The 17,271-nt window shown below is 51.8% G+C and overlaps 2 protein-coding genes across 9 annotated transcripts in view; both read right to left on the reverse strand.

Annotated features, from left to right (window-relative positions):
- The window catches only part of IP6K1 (inositol hexakisphosphate kinase 1), a 39,080-nt gene extending 29,636 nt beyond the window's left edge, over nt 1-9,444 (reverse strand). For 2 of the 4 annotated variants that reach the window (XM_061458217.1, XM_061458213.1), the window contains exons 1-3: nt 9,308-9,444; nt 8,722-8,777; nt 5,472-5,570 (exon numbers count right to left, since the gene is read on the reverse strand). The gene's annotated coding sequence lies outside the window, so the exon portion shown is untranslated. The other 2 variants (XM_061458214.1, XM_061458216.1) reach the window with 2 other exon arrangements.
- Nucleotides 9,445-10,218: 774 nt separating this feature from the next.
- CDHR4 (cadherin related family member 4) lies at nt 10,219-16,858 on the reverse strand. Of its 5 annotated transcripts, none has more exons than XM_061458224.1 (20): nt 16,701-16,858; nt 16,374-16,394; nt 16,050-16,240; nt 15,810-15,972; nt 15,644-15,729; nt 15,430-15,525; nt 14,887-14,990; nt 14,678-14,814; nt 14,432-14,597; nt 14,191-14,341; nt 13,691-13,793; nt 13,244-13,459; nt 13,033-13,172; nt 12,809-12,956; nt 12,532-12,734; nt 12,306-12,445; nt 12,186-12,221; nt 11,151-11,217; nt 11,022-11,052; nt 10,219-10,365 (listed from the first exon to the last, which is right to left on the reverse strand). In XM_061458224.1, the coding sequence occupies exons 1-20, from the start codon at nt 16,750-16,752 to the stop codon at nt 10,253-10,255; spliced, it is 2,364 nt and encodes a 787-aa protein (XP_061314208.1). In that variant the 5' UTR covers nt 16,753-16,858; the 3' UTR covers nt 10,219-10,252. The 5 variants fall into 5 exon arrangements, with proteins under 5 accessions (XP_061314208.1, XP_061314206.1, XP_061314207.1 ...); XM_061458222.1 differs by having other exon boundaries at nt 16,044-16,240; XM_061458223.1 differs by having other exon boundaries at nt 10,220-10,365; nt 12,809-12,953; nt 16,044-16,240; nt 16,701-16,857.
- Between the last annotated feature and the right edge of the window lie 413 nt (nt 16,859-17,271).

Genomic DNA, 17,271 nt, shown 5'->3' on the forward strand with positions numbered 1-17,271 from the left:
ATCAACTTACTCTTACCTCATAATTAAATTCTCAAGTTTTTAAGATCTTCTCTTCTAGTCCAACAACAACTGAATTCTGTTCATCAATACAGACTGAAATTGGGGCACCTCTTTCAAGTGAATGTGGTGCTGTTTGGCTGAAATGCTCAAACGGCAGAAACAGAAAAGGACAACCTAGGAGCACATCAGTTCCTCAGAAAGACTTAAGAGCATAAAAGCAAGATTATCCAACCAAACTCACTTCACTCTGGTAAACAAATCCTCATGCCAAAAGCACAAGGAGCAGCTGTTATCAAGTGGTTTCTTCTGCTAACACAGTTCCAAGATGCTGGTACTAAACAAAACTCAGGGCTTTCTTAAGCATCTTAAAAGAACAGAGAAACCCAAGGCAGTCAAATGTACAGTACTACAGATTATATCAATGCTCAGGACACAGCTTAATGGACTGTGTGAGAAAGGGGAACTGCAGGTTACACCCACTCTGAAATAAAGGTCTGTAGAGATAGGTAAAACCTTTTATTAGAGCAACTGATAGAGGATGCTCTCCTCTCCCACTGCAACCCCTTCTATTTTTACACAGCTGATTAAAAAAATCAGTTCAGCTGGAAAAGACATGTTTTGGGGCCCTACTTTTCTACCTAATCCTTCTTTCCTTGGAAAAAGTGCTAGTCCCAATGACAAAAAAAGCACATCACCATCTACCTTTTCAATACCCCCAGCCAAACAAGTTTCATTTTAAAAGTGCAGTTTTATCCCTGTAACTGTATCTACATTAAGGGATTCCACTGGCAGAGCTGCACTAGGTGAGAATGAATGTGCTGATTAATGCAAGCTGTCCCAAGCGTTTGTAGCAGAAATGACCTTAGAAGCACGTCAACAGAGAGTTAAAGCCACATAATCACATTGCAAATCCATGCCCCCTACTTGATACCAGTTTAATTTTCCTGGCAGATGACCCTTAAGGGTCACAGGAGCTGTAAGTTCCCAACTTGACACTTCATTGTTATTTTTTCCATGAGAAAGTACCAAATGAAGGTACACTGTCATATACAGTGCATGCTCTTGCACAGTCAACCCACATTAAAAAAAAAAGAGAAGAGAAAAATCTGAGCTCCATGGTGGGAAGGAAAAAAGTATCTCAAGTCAAGCGCTACACGACAATGGCATGGAAAATATGGTGATAAAGTGCAACATTTCAGTTTTAAATAGGAAACAACTTTAAAAGTTTGTCATAGCAAACATTTTGGACAAAGACAGTGCACTAAAGCTAGTACTTACGTAAAATATATTACAGAGTATCTGATGGCCCTTACAGCTAAGGTAGTAGACTTAATTTGAAATTAGCTGCAACTTTGAAGAGAATTTCATACAAGGATAGTCCCACATCCATTGTGACATTAAAAAATCCAATATGGCAAAACATACATGGCACACAACACAGGGTCATGGGAGGGATTTTGATCAGGGCCTTGTTATCCTGTTACTTGTTACTCTTCTGGGGATCAGCATAATCTGCAAGATTCAATCACTCCTACTGCAAATCTTAAAACTGTTAAAACACCTCACGGCTGTTTTGTAGCTTGCAGTGTGCTCTGGAAGGCAAAGGGAAAAGAATTAACAGAGATGCCCCCCAGCCACTTGAGGGAAAATAAAAGACAATCTGCACCTGAGACTATCTTCTCAGAAGATACATGAATGGGACAGCTAGTCACAACTTCAAGCTTGGCAACAGCTTACATGTTTTGAAGGGAAAAAAAACAAAACTCGGCATTTAAAGATGTCTGCAAGATCATTTTACCTGAGCAGCAGCCAGCGCTGCCATCCTTTGGTGCCGCCTTCTAGCAAGCCACACACTTCCAAGGCATCCAATGTAACTTTGGCTTCACTAAAGGAAATATCCAAGGAGAAGGGAGCTTCTAGATGCCAAAGCAGCAGTCCATGAACACAATTCATCCTAATGTATTTCTTAAGCTCCTTCCAAGGGAAAGAGACCTTTAATACCCAAAATCTTCATTATTACTCTCCTTATATACTGACACAGGGCAGCAGACCTCTTGGAATATGCTAAAACACCAGCCAGTTCTGGTCTGAAACAAGGAACTCCTCCTTTTCAAATGAAGTAAAGAATCATACAAATGAAGCCTATATTTAACTTCCTATTCACTGCAAGAGTTGCAAACAAGTTCTTGTAAGCACTCTACAGGTCACGGATTTCCAATATCTTATCTAAATGTTAAGCTGCTGAAGTAGAGCTCAAAACCCTTTCCCAACAGACTTTCTGGAGCGCCACTTACAACCAAGGCCATTGGCTAAGTAACATAGATGTAAAGCCAAAGGAAGAAGAAAATAATTTGACAACAGATCAGGTTTAACAAATTGGCTTGCATATAATTATTAAGTGCATCACCTGCATGCGTGTGTGTATATATATATGTATATAAATTACTTTTGCTCTGTATGCTAAAAAAAGCACAGCACATTCATTTGGAAGACACAGACTATTACAGGTCTGTCTCAGGTATATAAAAGCTACCTTGACTTTTCATGCCTTAAATTCCTCTCAAGATACTGGAAGACCATGTTGGAGCTTCTACAAAACACCAATCTGCTAAATCAGATGTACTCTCACAGCCAACTGGGTTACAATACATCATGGGCCATACATAGCTAAAGAAAGCAAATTTACTCTTTAGTTTTCTTCTTCAGTTTAATACAGTGTAGTAACAAGTGCCAGAAGTGTTCCCTCTTGGATTGAAAGATAAACTAGCAAGCACTACATGTAGAAAAATAACAGTTTTCTTCAACTATAATAAGAAGATTGCACATGATAGCAAACTTGAAACAAGAAAAATATCTCTGCACCTACAAGAAGAGTCAAATTGCCAAACTCATCATCACACAACTGACCCTATCAGAATTTTAAAAGGGTTTTGAATTTTCTTTGGGTTGTCACGTCACAAGAGGATGAAGTATAAAAAAAGCCCCCCAAAGTCTGGAAAAGCTTCACCTGTAACTTTTACTTGCCAGGTTTAAGGAAGGTACTTTAACTGCAGGGAATAAAGAGCTTGGTTTACTTTTGGCTGGCAAGCGATACAATGACTATTTTTACTATGAATATTTGAGTCAAGATACATTTACAAATGCAAATTATTTTAAGACAACTGGATTTTTGGTTTTTAAGTTGTTAATAGGTTCACTGTATTCTCAACTGCTGAAATATGTGTAAAAGCGTTAGTCCTAAGGATGCTACATGTGTAGTGAACAGACCAAGCAAAGAGAAATACCTGTGATCTTAACTAAAGCAGAGTAATTAAGGGGAAAAACAGGAACCCTGAGCGCTGCTATTACAGGAAGGAAAATTAAATACAAAAAAAATAACCACAACAACATGTATAGCACCTGAAGAAGAGTGAAAACTATTCAGATTACACATGGTACACAACAGTGGCACTTACTCGGTCTGACTAACAGAATCAGAGGTTTTTTCTCAGCTCTGTAAAAGCGAAAGATGCATAAAGCATGCTTGGTAACACTTCTGGTTCAGATTTAGCTTACCTTCAAATGTTAATAGTGTATTCAGGTCAACACTTGTGATAATATGAAATATTAAGAACTCAATTACATAAAAGATTTATACTCAAGGAAAATACCACTTGCAGAGTACATGAAAAAACACAATATTCGGTCCAAATGGGAAGCAAATCAAACAATTCCAACATTTGTAGAAGTACAGGTATCCACAATCATTCTGTATATGGTCACACTTAATCCAAGCAGAATATGCACGTTCCAGATTAAACTGATGTAGGTTTTACTGTGGGAGGTGTGAGGGGCTTTTGTTTAATAAAACTATCTGAAAAACCCTGCACAAGTACAGTTTCAACACAAACTGAGTTTCAGACTGCTTTAACAATTCTTTTGGGTCAGACTCAAAAGGATTTAAAAAAAAAAAAAAAAAAAAATCTTCCCCCTACCCCATATCTATGGATGAGAGAGTCGACCCCTTCCTCAGATCTGTCATGTAGCTTCACACACACACACCACAGTTTAGAGAAGTGAAATATACCTTCCACTAGTCAGTAGGTGTTGTGAGGGCCTTCCAAAACTCCAGAACCCTTCCAATTTTATTTATACTCCATAACAATACTCAAAGAAAGAGCACAATACCTCATCTTCTGCAACAGCTCCAACATTTTTCACTGAAGTAACTCTTTGGTTCAATTCAGCCACTGAGTAAGACACAGGAGTACGTAGTCCCCTTAGGCTTCTCTCCCAAATCCTTCCTGCTTTAAATAACTCACTGACATCTGCATTCACTGGTGAACTGATTTTGGTGCTCAAAGCTGCTTATCATCTATAGTTAGCTGTAATGAGATGACTGCCTCCCCACACATGCTTAAGCTGCTTAGACATTACTGTCAAAGGACACAGAACAACCAACCAGCCCTACCTTCTTGTGCCTTTTTAGGATTTCTAAACTCACTTTTTCAAATGCTTGACAATAACGTGACACCAGCAATGGACAGTGCCAATCAAAACTAAAGATTACATGATATTTTGCATAAACCCACTGTGTCAGTTTAAAAAAAAAAATGGGGAAAATGAAGCTCAAAATAGAACTACATGAAGGGGTGGATGCCACAGCAGAATAACCGAGTCATACAATAGCTCACCTTTAGATCACAGTTGAATCAGCTGTGACAGAGATACAGGAGCATCCCCACAAAGAAGGCACTGCAAAGCTCCTATCCCTATCCCGGGAATGTACTTGGCACCTTTGGTCATTACCTGTTGCACTTCAAACCAACCACTAGTCACACAGGTCAAGGACCTCCTACCAGAAAAGTGAACTGTGTGACACAACCACTGTTTAAATGCAGTGTCTCAAGGAAACAAGGTTATTCAAGTCTGCTGGCGAACAAATGCTTACACCACAGGTACAAATACCTAGTCATATCTTTGCTGATAAAGAACAGGGAGAAAACGGATATGCCAGACTTTCTTCCATATTTAGAAAGCACAAAGTAACCCCTTTCAGCCTGGAAGACTGTGAAGCCAGTCTATCAACTTTCAGCAAGCTAACCTCAGAATGGAAAGGAAAAAATAAAACACAGACAATGACAGAGTTCCAAAACCACTGTAAGACAATTCAGCTGCAATTCAGCCACCTAAATGGCCAAAACTGCTAGAGCATAAAAGTTAGGTTCCAAATCTTGGTAGTTTTTATTCAAAAAACCTGACATCAGTTTGGTGAATGAACAGGACTGAGCTTTTTACTCTGTTCTAGTGGACTTACTTAAGCATTCCTGTAGCATCCTCCAAAGATAAGAGTGTATCCCCACAAACAATACATACATATACTTACTTAGAGGGTAAAATTACAAAGTGAGAGGCAAAAAGGAAGCAACTTATTTTTCTTTGCATGATATTTAAGGTAGTTGCAAACGTATTCTGGGCAAAACAGAGAAAAGTTAGAGGTGTCACCCAAGCTCTCTCTGTTGAGCAGTCACTGGAATATGGAGCCAACCTCTCACAATCAAGAGGGAGTAGGATGCCAGAAGTAAGTCAGCCTGCAAGATGTTGTATGGAAATGAGTTAGCAAGTGCTAAATCAGCTTTTATTTAAATCTTTACTTGCTCATCAGTTCAGAACTTTTGAGAGCACACATTCCCTCAAGTCTGGGACCAGAAATCACAGCAAGCTCCTTTCAGGATGCAGATACTCTCACTGATTCCTCTGGGGTCCCACATGCTCTTTATCAAAGGTAGCACTGGGGCTGAGGAAACCACTGCCCCCAGCTGCCTCCTCCATCCCTCAGCTGAAGACTACCAGCCAGCAGCTGGAGCAAAACAGGATGCATGCCTGTTCTTCACCTGGTCTGGCCCACAAGACACTGATGGGTATTAAGGAAAAAGGGCTGAAGCCTACTACCTTAATCTGTGGCATCTGAGCAGGCACTGCTGTAGGCCGTAACACAAGGGAGGTAGCATTTGGCAAAGAAACAGGACAGCTGGTGGAAAAGATAACCTTTCCAACTACAAAAGCTAAATCAGAGACAGCTTATCTGTCAGAGCTTTCAAACGTGTAGGAACATCGTACCAGCAGAGACACATAAGATCTCATGACCTTTTTCACTGCTTTTATCAGATTGGGTTGACACAGATCTTCTACTAATATAATTATGGCAGCTACGCCCATGTTATTTTTTAACAGAAACAATCACATCACTGTTGACTTCCATGGATAGCATTATATAGATGGGGAGGTACCCTATCATATCAAAACTTACTCCTTTACTACCTGAGAAGGGGATAAAATCATTTATTGTGAATTAAACTGACCCCATACTGACAGGGAGTTCTGCAAAATAAAAGAAAGCTTAAAGAAGTTTGTCTTTTATACACAGTTAATGCCATTCAAAATGCACAAAGACAAGCTTACAGAAATAAATTAAGGCAAATTACTTGCATCTTAATACTATCTGCAGAGTAGTTTGCACCTATGTGGACTACATAGGGAAGCACAGGCACCTCACATGCCCATTAAGAGAACTGCATCTATTAGAACGTACATCTACCCGAACAGCACACTGGGAAAGCCAAAAATAACAGCTGCTGCCACATCAGAACAGCACAAGTACTGCATACAGGCGATGCCTGCAAAACAGAAACTAAGCAGCCATGCATAAACACTTCCTCTTCCTCCCCCACCACCCCTACGACAGCAGCAACAAACCTGATATTAAACTCTCGCCAGCATCCTGCTCTGCATTCCTGTCACATCAGGAATAGAAAAGAGAAAGACTGCTAACTGCTCCTCCATGTATCTGAAGGGGTCCTTCAGTTTACAGGAAGCAATACAAATACTTGACATGATTCTTGCAGAGGTTTCTGTCACATTTTCTTCTTTACTTTCACTCCTTTTTTCTAGCTCACCCATTTCAGAGCTCACTAGGGACCCCCTGGATTTACTAGGCTTGGTTTTCATACATTCTTTCTCAAAGACAGAAATCACAAATAAAAGCAGTTGCTCCTAGGCAAGTAGCATCATACGAACAAGCAAGTGCAGAGCCACAGCTCTACTGAGCTGCCACACACAAACTCCACAAGTCAAGTTCAAACCTAAATCCTGCCCAGCACCAAGACTGACAGTGTGCCACTGTCAAATGCAAGGGTAAACAAATCAGGCTGCAGTCATAGAATCATTGAATCAACCAAGTTGGAAAAGACCTTTAAGATCATCCAGTCCAAACAGTAAGTTCTGAGACTATAAATCCCAGCATCAACGTTCAACTGTGATGCACATGTCTCAACATGTTGCGAACTAATTGCCGATGGGCAGACTGAGGGAACGTGATGGCAAGCATGTAAACTGCCCATTACTTGGGCATTGCAAACAAGGCCTCCATCAGATTTTCTATGGCTTCAGCATCTGCATTTCAACCACAGATGGAAGAAATACTCCTTCTCTAGAGCACAGGCTGTGGGTATTCAACTTCAAACTGGCCATCTACATTTCTGATTCCAATGGAGATCATAAAACAGTGCCACCCCCTCCCCCAGTGTGCCAGTCAGCACCCACCAGATCCACAACCACCTTCAGAGAAATCAACTAAAACCTGATATAACGACAAGCGATAAGACCTTTTAACAAACATTTGGTGATCCACTGAACCAAAGAGACTGTGTCCTGTAAGCAGATGGTCAACAAACAGCTCCAAGCTTGTACGGGCCTCATCATCTTGCACTAGTCAAGCTGAAGGAGGTCACATTTTCAGTCTGATAATTTTATGCAAAATGAATAAGCTCTATATGCGAGGGAGGACAGAAGAGAAAAAACAAACGAGGCAGCTCAAATGGGATGGGAACAGCCTGCAACTGCATGATTAAGAAGAAATCATAGTGCTTGCTGAGACGGTTAATCAGCCGATTAAGGACACAGGTACTGCTTCAACCTGGGCATTTCTGACCTCTGAGTGCCTGCTGTTCTAACCTTGACTTCTCACTCCGTGCAACGCAATAAAGAACAGCTTGCAGGTCAGTCACTTACACAACGGGCCATGAGAAGGAATCCTAAAGCACATCTAATTTCACTTTCCAGAATATTTTTGTAAGGACGTTCCCAGTACTGTCATCTTGATGATGAAGCACACAGCGATGCTATTCACAAAAGCTACCAACTAAGTCTACACAAACAGAACTACTGCCTATAGAAATATTGCATTAAGAATGAACAGAAACCCAAGCCCACACCATTCAGTGCTTCATTAGCAAAAGCCAAACTTGGAATTCAGCTTTGGAAACTCTGAACACCAAGTTAAGCTAGGTGAAACTGACAGGAGAAAAAGCAGGACAGAGCAGAAACATAGCAAGACAGGCTGAAATGAGAACGGCAGCACACACTAAAGCGTATTACTGATTCAGAGCTTTACGATGGAGGGACATGGAGCCTGGTACTAATTTAAATTCAGAGTAGCTGAAAACTGAACAGGAGTCACTACCACCTCTCCTAATCTACGTCCTACTTGGAAACCCCAGGGAAGGCTGGTTTCAGGCCAGGTCTGCAAACCCATGAGCACATTCACCTCCAGGAACTGCCAGGCACCTTCCAGTAACCACTGGGGCATCCAGCATTACCAGAGCCCGCCTGCACCTGCTCCTCTGTAGCGGTGGCAGCACACTGGGACACAGGAAGGGCCCCCAACCCCATCAACTTCCTCACCATGTTGGCTTCATGTTAGCACCGTGGTTTGCCGAGTTCCTTCCTGTACGCAGCTTCTGTGGAAGGGAAGGACACAAAGGGAGGGGACGCTAGAGCTGCCTGCCAGGCAAGGCCAAGGCAGGGGCAGAGCAGCCCTGCCCACGGGGCTGTCCTTGCTAAGCCCAGCTCCTAGAACTCTCCCCACGCGGGGGTCGAGCCTCCTGCCCCAGCTGTACTACATAAGAGACTTGCACACCCGAGTGTCCCCCCGCACACATCACAAACACGAAGACCGCGCCTAGATCCCCGCTCCCATGGGCCCGTTCCTGGCTCGCCCCCCGGCACAGCCCTCGGTCCCTCCACCTCACCCCGATCATTCACAGGGCAGCGCCTGTGCCCCCCTCTCCCCGCAGGGCCAAGCCGGACTCCCCCTGCCTCAATGAGACCGCACCGGGCCCTCCCGTCTCCCCTCAAGGGGCCGCGCCCGGCTTTCCCCTCACGGCAATGCGCCAGGTTCTCGCTCCCTCCCCGCGCGGCTGCATGCCCAGCTCAGTCCTCTGCCGCCCGCCCTTCAGCCTGCCCCACGCCACCACCCGCCGTGGCTCACCGGGCCGGCTCTGCCTGCCCAGCCCGGGGCTGGCGACACCGAGCCCACAACACCGCCGCCGCCGCCCGCTCCCCACCGTTCGAATCAACAACAAGATGGCGGCGCCCGAGGAGGCGGGGCCCCGGCGCTGGCCGTCATAGCAACCGCCCCGCCCAAAGCCGGCCCCCCGCCTCTTCAACCAATCCTGAATGGAGCCCCTCCCAAAGGGGGAGCTCCGGGCATCCTGATAGGTTGAGCTTGCCGTCATTCAAGAGCAGAGCCTCCCCGTCCCTTTCCGTGAGCGGACGGCCTCCTGATGGCCTCGCACGTTAGGCACACGTGACTTCCCCCAGGGCCCCGCCTCCCCTAGGGCTGCTCCGTCCTATTGGCTAGCCGCGGCGGGGGGGGGCGCGATCTGCCAATGGGCGCCGGCGGTCCTGCGAGGCGCGGCCTGCTAGGGGCGCGCTGCCCGGGGCGGGTCTCGGGCTATGGCCGTGCTTTCCCCCGGGCCTCGGGCAGCGCTGGGGAGCCGCTCGGTGCGGAGCGTCCTGCGGGGTTCAGCCGGACTAAACCCCGCTTCCCCCTCTGCGGCCTGTCCCAGGACAGCTCCTCCGCTGGGCTGCGCCCGGAGCTTGCTCACCGCTCCGGCACAATAAAGGGCTTAACTCCCGAACGGTCACGGTTCCTTTGGGCTCAGGATGCGGGAGCCTCGGGCAGTCTCACACGCTGACCCCTCCTCGCTATGAAGTTTCACGGCTGGCTACTGCTCCCTCTCCCTCCCTCCCGTCACCCCCTCCCCAGTTTAGTCTCTCTCCACTTTCCCGCCAGCGCTTCATTTCCCGGGAGCTGCCGCAGAGGCATCCCGCGGCGCGCTCCTTTGAAATTCAAAGAGCGGGTTTCCCACCTTCCCGCGCTGCCCGACTCCAGAGCGTTCAAAGCACGGTTCGCCGGGCCCTGCTAACTGCTTCAGCGTGTCACGCCTACCTGCCTGTGCACTAATTCACTTTTCCTCCCAGTTAAGAAAGCCAGCGGCTCCGCCTCCGACCAGCTGCTCCTGGGAGCGCTGGAACAAGGGAGAGCTTGTAGGAGATACGGGACACAGGGCAAAAGTTTCTCAAAATCAGCCGGGATTCCATTTTCTTGCCCCAGATCACGTCTCTGTGGAGGACTGCCCCAGCTGGATCACATCCAGAGCCTACAGAGGCGCTGCCGTGACCGGAGCAGACCCTGCCAAAGCCCTTGACACGTGTATCTCAGTGCAAACCCCAGCCTGAGGCCGGTGCTGCCCTAGCTGCTATCCTCGTCCTGACTGGAGACGGCAAGACAGCCGCCGGCGGAACTGCACTGCCCCAGCACTCCCGACGGCAATCACAGCAGCGAGTGCAGTCTCTACCACTGTTTATTAGGCCTGCACTGGCTCTGGGGCTGCACAGATCCACAGAGGAGGGATCCCATCCTCCTCCCAGGCCCCAAAGCCACACCAGTGCTCTGGCTGCCATGGCCCTCGGGGAACTGTGTATCACAGGGAGCCCCTCACCAAGTCAATCCTCTCAGATCCAGCGCCGTGCCCCAGTCTTGCTGTTGAAGAGATAGTCCCTGCCAGTGCCTGAGTTGGGAGGCAGCACTCAGCAGTTGCCCCATGAGTGCTGCCCACACATCACTGCTCATCCCCCAGACCCCTCTGCCCTGAGAGATGCAGCCCAAGAATGCCAGGGCCATGGGACAGGGCACTCACCAGGGTCCTGGGCACGGCCATCAAACTGCTCCTGTGGAGTAGAGATGGGAGAGAATGTTGACGGGCCCCAGGGCTCCCTCCTGCACCCCCAGAGTGGCACGTGCCCTTACCACCATGGCACACACTTACCATGCTGCTGGCATGGGAGCTGCCCGGCTCCCCCTCATCCCCCTTCTGCTCCACCACATCCCAGGGGCTGCAGAGGGTAGAGGAAGGCAAGAGCATGCTGTTGGTGATGGGCCCCTGGCCTTGACCCTGAGGGGTGCTGCTGGAAGCAGGTTGCCAGCCAGGCTTTGCACTGCCAGCTGTGCCCCATCAGCCCATCATCCACCTACCTGATGGTCCCCTTACCCAGCCCATGTGTCCCCTGGGCACTGAAGGGGACCGCGGCAGGGGCTGTGCTCCCGAAAGCACCACCACCTTCAAGTGGTGCTAAAAAGCAGCAAGCGTGTCCACCACCACATCTGCTTGTTTGCCCATGTGCTGGCATGCGGCGATCTTGTGCTCGGAGGATGCTGTGCTGGGGGAGCTGCAGCCCTGAGCCCAAGTGTTCTCTCCTGCATGGCCACTACACCTCCAGTGGCACCCAGCACTAGAGCCCCAAACTGACTAATGAACACAGACCCAGCCATGCATCATCCTGAGGTGGTTTTGCCATAGAGGAGGCTGTTATCCTCCTCCTCTCTGTGCAGGCGCCTCACGCTTGCTGGGCTGGCTCCAGTCCTCCTTGGGCTCTCCCGTCCATCTCCTGTCACTCCTCATTCATCCTCCCAGGGGTTGCAGAGTGCACACCTCTTCCCGGGAGTTTTCCATGTCAAACTGGGGCTCCCCTGGTGAGCTTCAGTGGGCCCAGCTTGGTGGTGGGACCCAGCACTGTGTCATCCCACCCTGCCCACTGCAGTTTGTGCCCCAGTCTAGCCACCACCACCATGGCTGTCCCATGGCCAAGGTGTATTCACAGCTCTCATCAGTGCTGCACCCTTGCTCTGGGCAGAGATGTCTCCCCAGCACAGCAACCCATGGACCATAGCCAAATGCAGTGCACGTTAAACACCCGCCATGTGCTGTGTCTGCTCAGCTGCCTGTGGGGACACTCTGGGAGCCTGTGCCAACATGAATGGCTGCCTCTCGCTGGTACAACTGCCCTGGCCATGCAGCACCTACCTCTTGCCCAGCAGCAGCTTGCCAGGGACTCGATTGCTGTGGGAGGAGCAGAAGGCAGCTGTGAGCCCCTGGTCTTGCTCTTTGTGCTGTGCCATGCCATACCATGGGACTGGGACTCACCTGCACAGCAGGCTCCGGGCCATGCAGCCCAGGGTAGCCAGCAGCAGGGCACCAGAGACAGTCAGAACAGCCACGAACCAGGCTGGTGGGCGCCACACTGCCTCCACCCGTGTCACAACCAGACGTTCCTTCAGCGGTGTCTGTGGATGTGGTGGGGTGAGGGGACTCACGAGGGCCAGGGTGCCTCAGGAGCCTGGGAGCACCGCCTGCATTGGGCTCTGCTCACCGTGCGCTGAGTCGTGGTGCTGGGTGGCACCGGTGTGCTCCGGGGAGTGATGTGCACCACCAGTGCCACCACAGTGCTGTGGCGGGAGGTGCCGGAGCCACCCGACACCTCCACCAGCAGCACAAAGGTGCGGGGCTCAGGTAGGTTATTGGGGAGGTACAGGACGGTGTTCCCCTCCAGCTGAAAGCGCCCATCCTCATTGCCTGGACAAGAGTGTCTGCTCAGTGCCACACTGCAGTAAGGGGCTGGGTTGTGCTGTGGCTTGGCCGCCCCTCACCTCCAGCAATGTTGTATGTCAGCGTGGTACCATCACGGCTTCCCTGGCATGCTAGGCGGGTGACAGGCTGGCGGCTACCTGACCTGGCTATGATCCACAGCTCCTGCACCTCGGGGATGCACACCGGCGCCTGGTCCAGCACAGCCTGCTGGAAGCAGGGGAGGTGGAATGGCACCACAGGGCTGGCTCCCACCACAGCTCACCAGAAGGGCTTTCACTCGCACCTGCACATGTACAGTCACGGCGCACAGGCAGCTCCGCTGCTTTGCCGGGTCCAAGTCATTGCGGGTGTCTGTCAGCCGCACCGTCAGCCGGTAGCTCTTGCGCTGTCGGGAGTCGAGGGGTCCCACCACACGGATCTCACCTGCAGGGCAGCAGGAGCTGCTGGGTGCCATGGGGTGCAGTAGGCTTTGGGGGAAGGGGACGGGTGCTCACCAGTGTGTACATCGATGGAGAACGGCTGCTCAGGACCAGGGCCCCCCTCCAGGCTGTACTCAAGGCTGTCTGGTGGGTAGTCACGGTCAGTGCCAGCGATGAGTCCCACAGCACTGCCGAAAGCTGCTGTCTCTGGCACGGTGAAGGTGGTACCATTGGGGCACACCGGTGTGAATTCATTGACAGGTGTCAAGGTCACGAGCATGGGCACACGGGCTGTGTGGCACACGGTGTCTCAGTCCCACCGGTACCACCCCACAGTCCACACTGGGCTGGGTGGGCTCTGCCCTGGGCAAGATCCTCCCTGGGCAGGCTCAGGGACATGGGAACAGTGGCATCCCCCTGGGCAGCAGGGAAGAATGCTTCCTCTGTGATCTGTGGGGTTTAGGGCCAGAAAGAAGCTCTTCCCTCCTTCCCCATGACCCTTCCATGGATACAGGCACTCACTGCTCCGTGGGGGCTGTCCTCCTGCTGTCACCACGATGGTGGCTGTGAACTGAAAGCCCACAGTGGCCACAGCCTTCGAGTCATAGTCCAGGGTGGTGCTGACCTGTCGAGCCAGGGCAAGGGGTGTCAGGCAGAGCTCAAGTGCCCTGCAAAGCTGGGGTATGCCACAAAGCTGAAGGGAGCAAGGGGGGAAATCATAGAATGATTTCTGTTGGAAAGGACCTTAAAGCTCATTCAGTTCCAACCCCCTGCCATGGGCAGGGACACCTTCTGCTAGAGCAGGTTGCTCCAAGCTCTGTCCAGCCTGGCCTTGAACACTGCCAGGGATAGGGCAGCCACAGCTTTGCTGTGAAACCAGGCCTTGGGGAGCAGGGAGCCCAGGACACCCTGGCCTGGGACCTGGTGTGACAGCACATCCTGTCAGAGGGTCCCCACTGTCCCACTGGGCTCCCCAAGTCTGGGCTTGCTCGGCACTGGGTGCTGCCCATGGCCCTGCTCACCTGCAGCTGTGGCCCCTCCATGCGGAAGTGGGATCGGGAAGCAGGGGGCCCCTCGAGGGCATAACGCAGGCACCCCTCAGCACCTTCACAGCCAGTGCACCTCAGTGTCACCAGGGTGCTGCCAGGGAGCTCTGTCTCAGGCACCTGGGACCTGCAGTGCGGCAGCCAGCAGCTCAGCTCTGGCCCCATGTTGTGGGTATGGCAGAGCATCCCCTTTGCCCACTCTCATCCCAAACCGTACACGAAGATGGCTGGGACACAGCTCAGCTCCTGCTGGTCCGTGCCCTGCACGGTAATGTTGAGTATGGTGGTAGCATGGTCATCAGGGTGCAGTGCATTGTAAGCCTGAACTAGGAGTTGTTCCTGGGCCACCTCCAGCTGGCGGGTGCTGTGGATCTTGCCTGTCACTGCGGGACAAAGCATGGCCTTGCACCAGGCATGGGGATGGGGAAAGGGTGGCCTTGGGGACTGCCACCACTCCACTCACTCTCATCGATGGTGAAGAACGTGGGTGCCGTGGGTGCAAGGATGGCATAGCGGACATTGTCACCGCTGGCACGGACCTGTGTGACCACCTCCAAGGGCCCAATGACACCTGGCACCGTCACAGCCTGCTGCGGCTCACTGGAGGCAAGGTGGGCAGCATGGCATGGCCTGATGCCACCAGCACCCACCACCTGGCCCAGCCCTACTCACAGGAAAGAGACACAAGGACGGCACGATGGCAGAACCTCCACACTCACAGCTCCACTGCAGTTGTGCCCTTTGCTGTCCATCACCTCTATCTCCAGCCTGAATGTCTGTGGGGTAGTGCCAGGGTGGCCGTGGGACAGCACCAAGTGGCACCAGGGATGGAGATTGAGACAGGGATAGGAATGGGGATAAGGACAGTAATGAGGACAGGAACAGGGACAGAAATGGGAAAAGGGGAGGGGACAGACACAAGAATGGGGGCTTGGAGTGAGAACATGGGTGGGAACAGGGATGGAGATGAGGATGAGCTGGAGACTTGAATGGGGACAGAAACAGGGAGGTGGAGGAGGACTGGGACAGGACTCAAAATGCAGAAGGGGCAAGAGCCAGAGAACAGGTTGGAGCACTCCTGGGATCAGAGGGAGACCGGAGCCCAATAGGAGGAGCAGGGTGCAGAGAGCTGAGAGCTACAGAAAGTGCCAGCTAGGGGCTAAGCCTTTGTGGGCTGGGAGGTGGCTGTGACAGCCTGGAGATGCTGGTGCCCACCTGGGTGCCCTTGCTGGGGTCAAAGCCACCGGCAGGTGCCAGCACCAGGCCCTGGTCGGTGAGCACGAGCGGTGTGTTGTGGTTTCGGAGTCTGAACTGCAAAGAGATGGGTGGTGGGAGCCCCTGTCCCCCTCCTCCATGCCTGGGGTTTCGGTATCCCCAGGGGTGCTCCCGCCTGTGGAAGGTTGTGGCCCCCAGGGCAGACCCCACTCACCGTCAGCCCGCCGAGTGGCTGTGGCATCACAGCATACAGGGGTGTCCGAGGCGCCACGTCTGCCAGCACCCGCACCACATCTCCCGCTGCAGCACAGCATGGCCGTGGAAGCACAGCACTGGCCAGCACCAGTGGCCCCCGCCACCCCGTACCCCCCGGCTCCTACCTGTGCTGGTGAATGGGGCATTACAATGCAGCACCTGCCCCCCTTTCACCCACACAAAGAGCTGCTTTTCCACCTCATCCTCACCAGGACAAGTGGCCCGCAGGGTCAGGGTGTACATGTTCATCCAGTGGGCATTGAGCTCCGCACCAGCACGCAGCGTCACCTGCTGTGGAGACACAGTGTTCAGCAGGGTGCCCAGGGGCGTCTGTCCCACTCCCTGCCCCTCAGCAGCACCTCTACCTGAAATGTGGTGTTTGCCATGGGGTCAGTGCTGCTGGTAATGAGGCTGAAGGGGTGGCTGGGCTCAGTGCCATGCAGGGTTACGTTGGGGCTGTCACTTGTGTTGCTACAGGACACGGTCACCTCAGCCACACTAGTGCCCGGCACTGCATCCTCACTCAGGGTCACCATGCAGGGCAGGTCAAGCAAGGCTGGTAGGAGACCACAGAGGCCAGCCTTACACCAACAGCTCGCCCAGCCGTGCTTAGGGAGCTCTGCACTTGCACCCAGGCACCCATGATGGCATGGGTCTCCTGGGCAGCACCCAAAGCACCCCACTCTTACCTGCTGCTCTGACGAAAGTCCCTGCAAAAAGGAGATTGTCACCCCAGCCTGCCTGGTGTGTCCCAGGGCACCCCAAAGATGCCCCAGAGGTGCATGGATATGCCCCAGTGATGTCCCCAGGATACCCCAGTAATGCCCTGGTGATGACCCAAGGAAGCCCCCACCCCACCTGAACCTGGCCACGGAGCTGCCGGCTCCTCTGCTCACCCTGGAGTTAGCCCCCATAGGGGCAACCGAGGGGAGCCTGTCTCCTATCCCTCCCCTTTTGGTCCCACACCCAGAGTTTGGCAAAGGGTGCCCCTGACGCTGTGAACCTAAAGTGCCTACCTGGGGCACAGAGGCTGAGGAGGAGGAAGGTGAGGCGTCCGTGCATGCCCATGGCTTGCTGGCTGTTTAGGACAAGCTGCAGCCCGTTGCCAGGGGTGCTGGGCACCACCCGGCCCAGCGTCACCGCGGCCACCCGCGAACAGCCCGGCCCCGGGGCAGGGACAGGGCACAGCCCCGGTGCCCAGAGCTTCCCCACTGCCTTTCGCCATCCCCGGCCGGTGCTGGGTAGGAGGGCAGCGATGCTCCGTGGGGTTTCGCTGCTGTATCGCGCTGCCTCGCCATTCAGGGCGCTCGGGACCCGAGAAAATTAGCTGGGAGGTAATTTTTGGCCGTGTTCTCCTTCATTTGCAAACCAGAGCCGCTTCTCCCGGAATTCCTATTAAGCGCTATTAGTTCCAAATTAATAGGCTCTGGCGGAGCGCGGCCCCTGCGGCCGGGGTCACCTTTCCCTCCTCCGGTACTCAAATCCATTTCGGTAGCCCGGGAGCCACGGGAGCCTCAGCCGGGCCCCTGTAACGGGGCTGCCCTCCTTCCCGCCGAGGCTCCCGGGACCCCTGGCGCTGGGGTGCTG

Source organism: Pezoporus flaviventris, unplaced genomic scaffold (genome assembly GCF_033815535.1).
Source record: "Pezoporus flaviventris isolate CSIRO_AGI_PZ_B2104156 unplaced genomic scaffold, CSIRO_AGI_Pfla_v1 ptg000026l, whole genome shotgun sequence".
NCBI lineage: Eukaryota > Metazoa > Chordata > Aves > Psittaciformes > Psittacidae > Pezoporus > Pezoporus flaviventris.